At 38.4% G+C, this 12,996-nt stretch overlaps 1 protein-coding gene across 1 annotated transcript; it reads right to left on the bottom strand.

Moving 5' to 3' along the window:
* Positions 1–5,728: 5,728 nt before the first annotated feature.
* krcp (kelch repeat-containing protein) lies at positions 5,729–11,679 on the bottom strand. Its single transcript, XM_053343559.1, has 13 exons — positions 11,524–11,679; positions 11,064–11,225; positions 10,251–10,332; positions 9,916–9,975; positions 9,136–9,364; positions 8,786–8,884; positions 7,616–7,747; positions 7,323–7,510; positions 7,033–7,229; positions 6,817–6,911; positions 6,668–6,722; positions 6,347–6,444; positions 5,729–6,025 (listed from the first exon to the last, which is right to left on the bottom strand). The coding sequence occupies exons 1-13, from the start codon at positions 11,583–11,585 to the stop codon at positions 5,787–5,789; spliced, it is 1,698 nt and encodes a 565-aa protein (XP_053199534.1). The 5' UTR covers positions 11,586–11,679; the 3' UTR covers positions 5,729–5,786.
* Positions 11,680–12,996: the final 1,317 nt, after the last annotated feature.

Here is a 12,996-nt window from a genome sequence, read left to right as displayed (position 1 = left end):
TGCCATCTACAGTATGTTAAATGTACTTGATGGTAACAGGGACAGCAGATTTTAACACCAGTGGAAGTTAATCCATCAATGTCAATGCTTTTAAAAAATCACAGTAGCAAATCTGATGTTACATGTGAATAACTAAAAGCCAACAGCAGTTTTAAAATGATAAAATAAATTTAAAATAATAAATAAATAAAATAACTAGTATGTAATTGTATATTGGTGATGACTCGGTGGGACAGAAGCTAGACAAAGCCCACAAAAGACCCAGGGCAATTCCCTTTCAGGGTGGACTAGACTTCCTAAAAATAACACTGCAAAGTTGTTTCATATACAAACATACACACACTCATATATTTCGTTTTCCTCTTTCCACCTCTGTCTGGACGCTCTAGTTCTGCAGGTGATTTCTAAAGGGATTCCCAGATATTTCTACAACAGAGTCACACCTCTGTTTTCTTTCACCTGTCACACATTTAGTTTGACCCTTTTACACCTCAGACAATACCAACCTTTATACATAATCTCAAACATCTGTCCTGCATATCAGGGCAGAACATAAAGGGGCAGCCCACCATGTGATTTTACCCATTCATCCATCCACAGTGTTAAACTACAACATGAACTTTATTGAGAATACATAATACTTCATTGTTTGCCTATTTTTGACTATAAAATATCTGTTTTTGAATGAATGAATCTTTTTATTTTAAAGTCTCTGACAGTCTTTACTCAGCATTTTCTGTGGGTGTTTTTCTAGATTCAATTCTTTAGATTTAGATTTGATCTTCTTCCCTATTTTTTTTCACTTTGTCATCACACACATACAGTGTCATCTGTAAATATATCCTCATGCTATCCACAAAGTGTGACTGTGAGATGCTGACAGCTGGCTTAGACATTTCCAAGTTACTTAGCAACAGCCGTGGACTGACTAAGACAATATGGCGGCCGTTGGGAAGTGGCAGTGTCTGAACTCTTGTCAATCAACAGGACTGCTGGGACAAGTCATGGTACCCAATTTTTTATCCTTCGCACAATGAAAGGATGTTATGGAGAAAATACACCAAAAAAAAAAAAAAGAAAAAGAAATGCGGAAATGAAGGATGTATGAGAGGCTTGTTGGTAATGACTGGGAGAGCATCCAACTGGCAGGATTTCCCGATGAATCAAGGGAAAATCACATCCCTGATGATGGAGGGAGTGTTCTCAAGGCCCTGCTACAAGAGACAAACACCTCTGTTTTTAGCGCACAGCAGTGTGTCCATTTCATTAACAGCCTGGTTACTGTACAACATACAATCACTTGTGACTTTATCTATCAGTAAACACTTACACCAACCCAAGTGATTTACAAGAATATTTCCTCCTTTTCTATTTCAGTACATTGGAGGGTGTCCAATTTGAACGTGGATCACAGGAGAGCTTGTGTCACCACTATTGTACTGTGTAATGTAAGCAGCACTTGAAAAGTATCAGAAAACACCACAACCATCATATTATGTTTTATTAAATAATGAACTTACAGCATGAACTCGTTGACTCCACATTTTTTAACAGGGGCTGCTTAAGTAAGAGATTTGTTGCTGAGGAAATCCTGCTTAAGTGTCGCCATCTGCAGGATGTCTGAATATATCACATAGTATTAATAAACTATCTATCTATCCATCTATCTATCTATCTATCTATCTATCTATCTATCTATCTATCTATCTATCTATCTATCTATCTATCTATGGACTATTTCCTGCTGTGAGTCCCATAAATATTTGGCTGCTAACATTTTTTGGCAGAAGCGCTCTTACTTTGCTCTAGAGAAGAAACAGCATGCTGAGTAGGAGGCTGGGATGCAGACTGTTAATTGCAGCTGATTAGATGGTATTTTAAGTCTCACTGGATGAACATTAAAAAAAACAAAACAAAAAAAAACATACCAGCCTTTTTATCTCCAGTCTCCTATTTCAGGGTGCCAAATGTATCTGGCCAGATTGTGACTGTAATAACTGTTATTTTTAATATGTAGCCAATAATTTTCTCAGTAGAGGCTGGCAACCTCTATGAGCATCAACAGACTTTTGATATGTGACAGTCAGACTCTCTTTTCCTGCCTCTACTTCCCTTTTCAAAAAAACACACAAAAAAAAAACACCCAGCTCAGTCCAACTGTATGCAGATCTTGATTAGTGTGACACCCGATTAAAACGGCACCCACATTCTCTGTCACATTGTCGCAAATGTGATCTGAATGCACTGAAGCGTGAAACACCCAGCTGTTAGCAGTCACTTCACTTTTAATAAGCAAGTTATTGGACTAAATCTGTAAGTCACACACAACACACAGCTGTTTTAATGACATTTTTTAAGAATATGATAATAAAGGTTTAATCCTATTATTTCTACAGTGTCATTAGTTGTATTTGATCATACTGTATCATATTGTAGGTATGTTCAACTGTATTTATAGATGTATTTGAAGGGTGGGGACAGTGGATAACATCCTCATAAAACCTCCACTGAGTTCTTTAGTGGATGAAATAAACAGAGAGGAAGGATCATAAGTGCTGATAAAGACATACTGGACATGATGACAGAAAAAGACTCAGTCCAAGGCCAGCAGAAGAGAGCAGAAAGATTATCTTTCATTTATCTTATTTGTGGCTCAACTGTCTATAAAGGTGTAAAAATCCTTCCTTCACCTGGTAATTCAGAAGGTGCTGAGTCACAGCGTGGGCAAAATCAGAAATAGAAATACTTTATTGATCCCTGAAGGGAAACTGGGTCACGTTAGAGTTGATCATACCCTAAGAGAACTATATATGTAGTATAGACTACTAGAGCAATAGAGACTTTCCAAAGGGGAGACATGCCTCCTCAGGGGGACTCCAAACTGTTTTAGGGGAGGCTCATTGAATGAAAGTGAACATTTTTTACATTAGGTATTAAAAGGAGATGACATTGAAAGGCCTAAATGTGTGTCATTTGGTTAGAGGGGTGGTTCAGAGATACTGTAGTTTTGGGGAATTTTACAGTTTTTCCCACTTTCACAGAGTCATGAATTAATAAATATCTTCAGACAGACCTTCTTAGGTATTTGGTTTAGTCAGGCTGTGTCGGCTCTATTATTGAGTATCTAAGGGCACCTTTTTCCAAGCTTTGTTTGAGGGGAAGTCCACAGTCTCAGACTTGAACTATAAGAAAATAAAAAGCAAGAAAAATCAGAAATATGTCAAAATATGTGCATCACACTATATGTAATGCAAATAATACGTCTGAGAAACAAGATCTATAAATGTGTTAAAATGCAAGAATAGTATAACTAAATAAGGAATATTAGTTAAAATATACAGTATCAATGCAGTATTAATGCCGAATATACATTTACACTAGATTATTGTACAGCTGAATTATTACACAAAATGATTGTACTGTTAACTGCCCCAGTTTAAGATATGAATGATTAACTATGGGGTTATGAAGCTGCTGACAGGGGTGAAATAAGTCCACCAACTCACAATGTCTGACACTCTGAGGGAGGGGTTGAGTAATTAGATAGCTACAGGCAGGAGTGACTTCCTGTGTCGCTCTGCGGTGCATCTCAGTGGAACGAGTCCTGCAATGAACTCGTGTGCTTGACCAGCACATCACGCAATGGGTGGGAGACGTTGTCCAATTTGACACGTACCTTGGACAGCATCCTTCTCCTTGACACTGCCACCAAAGAATCCAGGTCCAGCTCCACAATGCACGGGCCTCACGGACTAGTTTGTGAATTTTAGTGAAATGTGAAAATTAGTGGGAAGATCAAAAACAGGCTCATGTAGAGACTGCTGCTATAATAGGATGGACTAGTTTGATACAATATAAAGGGATACATTCAACTGCAGTATCTCCAATTATAACCAAAGCAAGAAAGACTTTAGACTTAAGTCACATCATCTGCAGTGAAAGAATCCAGTGACACAAATGAAAATGAGGAAACTGATTTGCTTTTGATTGAAAATTTGGAGGAAGCCAGGCTTTCCTTTGCATCACCACAGGAAATGCCACAGAGTAGGTGAAACCTGCACCTCCAGCTGACTTGGAAAGTTCATTTTTCTAGAAAGAAGTTGTTGTTTTTTTTGTATTTGCTGGTAAGAATGTTTTGTTGAAAGATTTGTCACAGCGAAGGAGCCAGCTGTCTATGGCCAAGTACAGTTTTTTTGGTTGGTGGTTAAATATTTTAAATATACAGAAAATTAATTGCCAACTATTACTGATAATAGATTAAAAAAATTCCAATACTGTATGATTCCAGTATTTCCAGGAGTGAATATTTTTTGGTTTCCTTTATCCTCCATGACAGTAAATATGAATGTCTTTGGGTTGTGGACTGTTGTTTGGCATACAATGAGACATTATGGAGCTGCAACTTGGGTTTTGGATAACAGAGATTGACATTTTTCAGCATTTTGTCGATTAAAAACAAACAAAAAACAATCAATCAAGAAAATAATCAACTCAAATCGACTCAAATAATCAAATTGACTAATCAATCATGTAAAATACTCGAGTGTTAGTGTTACATAAAAGTCAAATATGCTTCTTCAAATCTTCACAGTCAGGATCTATCAGTCAAACTGCATAGTAGAGATACTGAATGCTTAAGCTATTTATTAAGCTGGTTGAAAAGTAGTCAAATTTAAACATGGAATTTAAAAATTTGCTAACTTGTGTTAACCTCATGTTAGCAAAGGCAACGCTGACTTTATAATCCAATGAAAACATTAAAAAATGGCCACATTCATGACACCGTTATTGAGCTTTCTTTGGCAACAAAGATAATCTCTGTCGAGCTCCTCTAATCTTTAATTAAAACGTCTCCATTTAAAGAGCTGTGGCTCCTTTGAAGATAACTAGATTACTTTGCTAGTCTAACATTAGCCCATGTTAGCATTAGCTAGTTACCAAGCAAACTGGGATGTTATTAATGGGCCTGACTGCTTAAAGGGTCAAACCTCATCTAATTTACATAGGATTGACAGTGTTTGGTATACAGTGAGGTTTACTTCATAGACTAATTACTCTGCTAATGGAAAAGTTTGCTAACTGAGTAGGTATGTTTGCTCTCTATGACATCTGCATATATGGCTTAGTTCATTTATAAAGATGTTAGTGAGCACAAAACATGCCAAAAAACTGAATTCAGTAGATTTCTCTTCAAGGAGACTGTACAGAAAATCAAAACTTTATTAAGTACAAACAGCAGGAAAACACAGCAACATGAACATGAATATGAACATTTTTGTACCAAAGCTGGTGCAACAGTTTGGAGATGATAAAAACAATACTGTAACTGTGAATGTAATGAAATAAAACTTATGCACTGTCAGGTATGTGGAGGCAATGTATTTCAAATGTTCCATGATACCAATAGCCCAAATTATTAATGAGAAAAAAAACACACACAAAAAACCCAAATATATTTATATGTATTAAAAATAAATTGATACATTTTACCTGAGGATGAATTTGAGAAGCTTTAAACTATGTACATAAAAAATTGAGTAATGTAATTGGTTTATGTGTTTAAAAAAGATCTTTGTTCTTATTAAAGTGGGAACCCTTTTCATTAAAGTTTGTCCTGTGATTCACTACATGGAAAATGCAGCAGATGAGAACTGTATTCAATAAATGCCCAAAATATACACCTTGCATGCACATTTTACAAAACTGAAAGCAAACAAAAAAAAAAAAAAAGGAATATAAATAACAGAGGCAGGTGTGGGGGTGTGAGGATTCAGCTGTGAGTCTCTTCAAACGGCAGCCAGCAGTTCCTCCACAGTCATAGTCGTCAGGTCGGAGTAGAAGTTGCCCTCGTTGTCTCCGCCTCCGAACACCAGCAGGGTTCTGTTGATGGAGCCCGTGACCATATCCGCATCTTCGGCCTCCTCTGTGAAGTGGTGGAGGCTGGGTGTCTCCATGGTGATGATGGAGTGGCCCGCCCTGGGGATGGAGAGCTGAGGGAGTGTCACCTCCGTCCAGCTGTTGGTGTCTGAAGTGAAAAAGACAAAAAAAAAAAAGATAATTTTAGCTATTCAGTATTAATAATGAAATATCAATACACCAATACGTGTTTACTGGAATAAGATAATACACACATACAATATAAATGATGCTTTTTTAATTGACAAATGATTTTTCTGGTTAAATAATGACAGTGATCATAAGCTGCAGCCCCAGATAACATTTGATCCCTCACTTCAAAAGGAAGATTATTAACTGAACATCAAACTTTTAATTGAATGAACAACATCCCAGTCTTCTTCCTGAGATGTGCACATGTGTAACAGTGTGATCGTCAGCTGCCTCTCACCTGTGTCAAAGATGAAGGTGTCACTGAGAGCGTTGTTTCCGTTGTAACCGCCGTGGATCAGGAACTTTGTGTCTGAGAGCACAGCGCTGCCGTGCCAGCTGACACACACAAACACACACACGTTAGTCACACAACTAGGAATCATGGTAGCCGTACAAGAATAAAATGGTCTAAAACTGAAATATGTATATATGTAAAGGATTTCTAACAAATTTGATTAAAGCCTTTATTACTTTTGGTTGGTACCAAACAAAAAAAACAAAAAAAAGCTGAGGTTTGATACTGAGCTGTAGATCTAACTATATGTGTTTAGCTGTGTACCTTCGAGGAGAGGGAGCTTTCCCGCTTGTTTTCACAGCAGAAAACTCCATCAAACCTGAGAAACACAAAAACATTGATATCAATTATACATGCATTGCTACTGAGATGTATGTTCCATGTGTGTGTGTCTGTGAGCGAGAGAGGCTTACCGAGATCCAACATGTACATGTCATTGTAGCACACAGGAGTGTCCCATCCACCAAACACATAGATCTTCCTCTCCTGCATCACACATGCTGAATGACTAAGAGATTTTTTTTTAATGGAAAAGAAGAAGAGAAGAAGTCAGACCACACTCACAGCTGTTTCTGAAGCATGCTGAGTTTTTGGAGTATTGTCATGAGATTTAGATGAAACTGTCTTACCCTGAGCGGGGGGAGGGTTTGTCGCCTGTGACGATGGGCTCGTACCAGATGGAGAGGTGAGGATCGAAGATATACAGAGAGTCGCTGCAACCATCAGGCTGCGGGTTGGGACGAGGAAACACCCCTCCCAGCACAAAGAGCTCACCCCGGAACATGCTGCAGCTGTGGTAGGCCAGAGGAGGAACCTTACCCTGAGCCTGGAGGGGACAAGAGGAGAAGAGGATGTGAAGGAAGAGAAAAAAAGTCCTCATAATGTATGGACACAAAGAGAGTTAATAACAAACACACACCTCCACCATGGTCCACTTCCAGCTCTGTGTGTCGAGGATGTGAACATCATTGAACCACTTTTTGTTTTTGGAGCCTCCAAACACAAAGATCCGCTTTGAGTCAGGGTCGAAGATGGATGTGTGACCGATCCTGGCATCTGGTGTGGGGCCCTCTGCTAGTGTCTCCGCTGCCACCCAGGACATGTCCTCTGTTGAACGGAGAACACAGACTCTAACATAACAGGACCCACCAGAACCTTAAAAATGGGTTTTCACCGATATTAAACAGACTCCAAAATACTGTTCTGACTGACCTGTGCACAGCTTCCACATGGGGTCTTTGCAGAACTGCATCCTGGCTCCTTGTCCTCCAATCAGAATAGCTGTCTGGGCGTCAATGGGACACAGTGTCTGACCCCAGCGACCGGATGGGCTGACCAGAGGGGCTGCAGGGAGGACAGAGGGTTAAACGTCACACACACACACACACAACCTCAGGACTGATGTCTGAATGTCAAAGAACAACACAGAGGCTCAGTGTATTATTTGAATGGTTGTCTATGGATATCATATCACATCATATTAAAGGGGAACTTCACCAGTTTTACACATTAATGTCTGCTCTCAGGACTTGGCAAGTACTACTGCATAAGTACTCTGCTACTAAGTGCTATTGCCAGGTTTTGCCAAGGAAGAAGAATGCATTAAATAAAAGAGCACATTATGGTTATGCTGCATTGACTTCTCTATCCTTTTTGTTTTTTAACTCTCACTGTGACTCTAACAATGTTGAGAAGTGCAAAACATGACATTTATATCACATTATTTTCAGTAACTGTGTATAACATAACATTTTTAATGACATAATTAACTAAATTAAGCAGCCTGGACCCAGATAAGTGTCCTAAAATGCTAAGCAGTGACAGTGTTTGCTACAGATCTGATGGTGCTGATTCAAACTCCACAAATAAGGAATGAAATCATGCAAAACACCATAGAGACAATCCCACTTGTAGTTTAACATTAAATGCCCACAACAAGCTACAGAAACATGTTTATAACTAACATTACTGTCTGAAAATAGACTATTATTAATGAAGTATAAAGGAAACGGCATCCAATTAAACCTTTTCAAGACCTGCAGATATCCTAAAAATGGAAGCATATTTTTTCTGTAAGACAGTAGAGGGACTGATATAGTAGTGTCTCTGGTTCAGGTTGTATTTATCAGCTGTTTAATAAAAGAAAAGAGCAAAAAAAAGTAAGGTTTGAGTCACAAGTTGATGTTACAGCCCTGTGCTCCTCACTACAGCAGAAAGACGAGCAGAGAGGATCGTTCTGTGAACTCAAGTGGGCGATATGCAGCAGTGTGCAAGCCGAGGGACTAAAAAGTGAATAAATATGACCACAGCTTAAAAACAAAACAAAAAAAAGCAAACTGAAAAACAACAAGAATGGTATGTAATGTGTATGCACAGGCTCACCGGTCTGTGTGGGAGTCTTGGCCGGCCTACTCTTCGTCCTGGCTGCACTCTGAGGAGGCGTTCTTCCCACAATCCCCTGCGCCTCTCCTGCTCCATTAACTGCAGAGAGGAGAAAGTAGAGGACGTTTGAGAGAAGAAACAGTACACAAATAAGTGCTTTACACCTCCACACTGAGCCACAAGAGGGTCTTTAGTATCAATTATCATTAGAGATACCACTCTGGCTCTCACACTGAAAATCTTCACATCATACACACACACTCACACACACACACATTTCAGCAACTCAATGTCTTAATGCATCCATAAAACATCATTTCTACTGATCTGGGAGGTCATGGAAGTCTCACCTCCTTTAGTTTTGTTCGCGTCTCCTCCGCTTGTGAAAAGCTTCTGGCTTCCTTTGGTTTGACCTCTGACCTTTCGGACAGGTGTGGTCTTCTCAGGGCCGCCGTTGGGACACACGTTCTCTTCCTCCCCCCTCTTTGTCTCCTTCCCCTCATCAAGCTCTTCCTCTGCCATTCGCTCTCTCTTCCTCTTGCCGTTGAGCTCCCGGGGAGCGAGGGGAGCCATGGTTTCCTGTGATGATACAGGGGACAGGAGATCTGAGAAGTCTTATTCGTGAAATGCTACAAAGAGTTAATACAACATGAATTTCCGGCGAGGTTTCTGTGTCAGTCCTCCATATTCAACCATGAAACAAATTAGAACAAAGATGATTTTGTAGGCAAACACAAGATAATTTCACTGCTGACAGTAGAGTAGCCTCAATAGACCAGAATGCATTGCTGCTCAGAGCCATCACACTACTTATCTCAAACGAACTCCTGACTACTGCATTTTCCCTACATGTTCTAACCCACTCTAAATTGCTACATGGCATTGTGGGAAATGTAGGAAACCACAAAATTAAGTAAATATGGCACAATTGAAGGAAATCAGCTCTAAAAACAACTGGATTCAATTGAATATCACCAATTATTGATTCTAAAAGTCTTGAAAGTCTTTTAAAAATGATTATAGTGTGTTTATGAAATTGTTTTTTAAAAATACGAATGCTGCATGAAGTTCCTGAAACAAGATTTCACTGTCTAAACAGCTTATATACATACATCCTTCACATAGATTACCTTCGGAGTGTATTCCTTAACAGCCATGATGAGCTGTGGTTCTGACCAATTTGTTTTCCCCTGAAAAAAAAACAAACAACACACATGAGCCTGTGAATGGATCCTTGAGTGGAAACAGGCATATTTGCTTTTTTTCACTAATTAAGACAACTAAATATAAAACATTGTTATTTTACTCCAATGTTGCTTTGAAAAAGTACTAAAAGAGTATTATATTTCCATATTTAACATATTAATAACAATTGATATAATATAATTTAGTTGGGATAATACAGTCAGCGCCTCTCTCTTCCTAATACTATCTCCCTAAAATGTGTGCTTTGTTTGATATTCACCAGGTTGCCTCCTTCCAGAGTGACATTCAGTGTGACGCTGTCGGTCCAGGTCTCCTCTTCCCACTGCTCCCATGACAAACACCTAGAGGAACAAAATATGCAATATTCAGTGAAAAGCTGATAATTAAACCTGTGTGAATATTCATATTTGTCGACAGTGGATGACAGCAGCTCCTTTTAAGAATACATCGTTGTATTTATGATACAGAAATAAGGTCTCAGGGTCTTTTGAGACAAAGTCAACCTAATACATCCATGAAGTCACCCATGTTGTGTTTTTAATAAACAGCATTACTGTAACAAGTAAAGTTAACAGCACCTTGTGAATAAAATGTGAGACTACAATCAGGAGGAGGACTGAAGGTTTTAATAAAAATAATAATAATAAAAATGTAAATAAACACCTTGTAAATCTTGCAGGTTATACATTTGAAAAGCTTTTTGTTGGTACATTCAGATAATTAAGAAATGTATTGTTCATATGGACAGTCAGCTTTGAAAAGTTTGGCTTTTTGCTTGAAGATAAAATTTGATCAAAACAGTGAGAACAACAATCAAATAGAACTGCGAACAGAGATTCCTGCCTTATTCAATGAATCTGAAGTATACATCTTTCCAAAGTAATCAGGAAAGAGAGGGTAGATAAATCATGACAATTCACTCCGCAGTTGTTTTGTCTGAGGGCCAAAGACCAAACTAAATGTACCAGCGTTTCTCTGAGCTCCACAGAAAAGGTACAAACTTACAATAATGTCTTTCTTGAGTTTCTGCAAATAACGATTAGTTGGGAAAACCTGTGTAGCCCTAACTTACTTGTTATAAGGGGTCAGTTTGCCTATAGTGATGGGTATCCGCTCAGCGTCGTTGAGCTCCGCGTTGACACAGATCCTTTCCCCCCACGGCCCGCTGCTGAACAGCACCACCTGGCGGACAGATGGAGGAACAGCCACAGCCACCCTGCTCGACCCTTCAGCACTGACACGAAAGAAAAAAAATAGAGAAATGGCTTACATGAATACTGGTCTTGTGTTAAAGAGTAAAACTTTGCTATATACAGAAAATATGTTTTACAAAGACGGAGAAGCTAGCCGACGTTTTCTTCTCTGTAAACGTGGTTAACTCATTTGAAGAGGCGCCAATGACATGAAGGTTTATGACATGAGCTGGTAACCATTAACGTTACTAACATGCTTTCATAACAACAGTAATAGTTGTAATAGTTACAAAATATTAAATATGATGTTTACGTTGCCGTAAAAGACTTAAATGTTACCTCAGCAGCCGTTGAGGTGGACCGTTTACCCCGAAACAAGCAAAAACTCCAAATTCATCCATCTTTTCGTTTCCCTCCAGCAAACACTATTGTTGTCAAAGCTATTCCTGCTTTTCTACTTTATCCTGACACAATTTAATGATGTTAAATATAAAAGCAACAACAGCTTCCCTCTCTTCGGCTGAACATCTCCCGCCACCGCTATGTACACAGTTTCTAAATTCTGGGTAAAAGATTATGTGCGCGTGTTTTGTTAATGAGCGTTTTCCCCCGGGTGGAGTCTGCATTAAGGTATGTACAGTAGACCAAAAGCTCCGCCCGTGCAGAACATCCTGAAAACTACATCGAACACAATGCTGTCAGTGACTCACAGGCCAAGAGCCAATAAGAGACCCGCATTCAGTAGGGACGCGAGACGTAACAAAAGCTGCGTTCAAGAACCCTTACCACAATTTATATAATTTTTTTCTTTGAGCTATATTTATATATACAAATAAATGTTTTTGTTGTTTTTATACATCTTAACATATTTATCTATATTTTGTTATATTCATGTAATTACTACATAGATAAGAAAACATCACAAATGCATATTTTATAAAATAATATTTTTTACGTTACATATTTTGATGTGTGTACACTGACATTTTTTTAAACAGCTCACAATTGAATCTGCCTTTATGTATGTATTTTAATGTTCATTATTGTATTCACATATTCATATAATCTCATTTGCTGTTCTTGTCCATTTAATATTATTTTATTCCTTTAAAATTTTATAATCTATAATCTATAATCTACATGTTTAACCTTTGTAAAAGACATAAAAGGAAATAAACCCTATGATATACTGCAGTACATAGTATAACCACATAGATGAAGTATAAAGATTTACTTTATTAGGGAAAGGGTTTGCATTGTGTGCACAAAAGAAACACAGAAGAAAAAAGCAGTCCAAGATATAGTCCACACATGTCACACCTCCTTTGTAAAAATACACAACACTACTACACACCACCATCCAGCAGTGGAGTGCAAATATTTGATGTGAGAGAAGATGCATTGCAGCCACTGTGCAGCACCAGTTACAGTACTGCTGTGAGTTCTAGGAGTTTTTTGTGCAAGACACATTCCCCTTGTGCTGATGGTATAATGGAATTTCTTGCTCTGTTACTTATGCAGCTGGGAGCCCATAGAAGTTCACTTACAGTATAACTAAGGTTAGTCAAAAAGTTTGTGAAAATAACAATAAAGTACTGATAGAAAAACATAGTTTAAAAATATATAACATCTAAAACGTGCCTGGCAGACTCACAACATTTACTGTTAACAGCTGGCATATGTGATTTATATGCAAATCTACCGCAGCTCTGCCATGCTAAGTGTTCAATTCAAATCATTCTTAAACCCTGAGTAAACTCAGCTGCCACCAGAGCATCACTCACCCTTAACACTGAAAGGTTAGTTACAGCT

This window comes from Scomber japonicus, chromosome 22 (genome assembly GCF_027409825.1).
Source record: "Scomber japonicus isolate fScoJap1 chromosome 22, fScoJap1.pri, whole genome shotgun sequence".
Taxonomy (NCBI): Eukaryota; Metazoa; Chordata; class Actinopteri; order Scombriformes; family Scombridae; genus Scomber; species Scomber japonicus.
The sequence above is the reverse complement of the archived record's forward strand: the minus strand, read 5'-3'. Positions and strand labels throughout refer to the sequence as shown.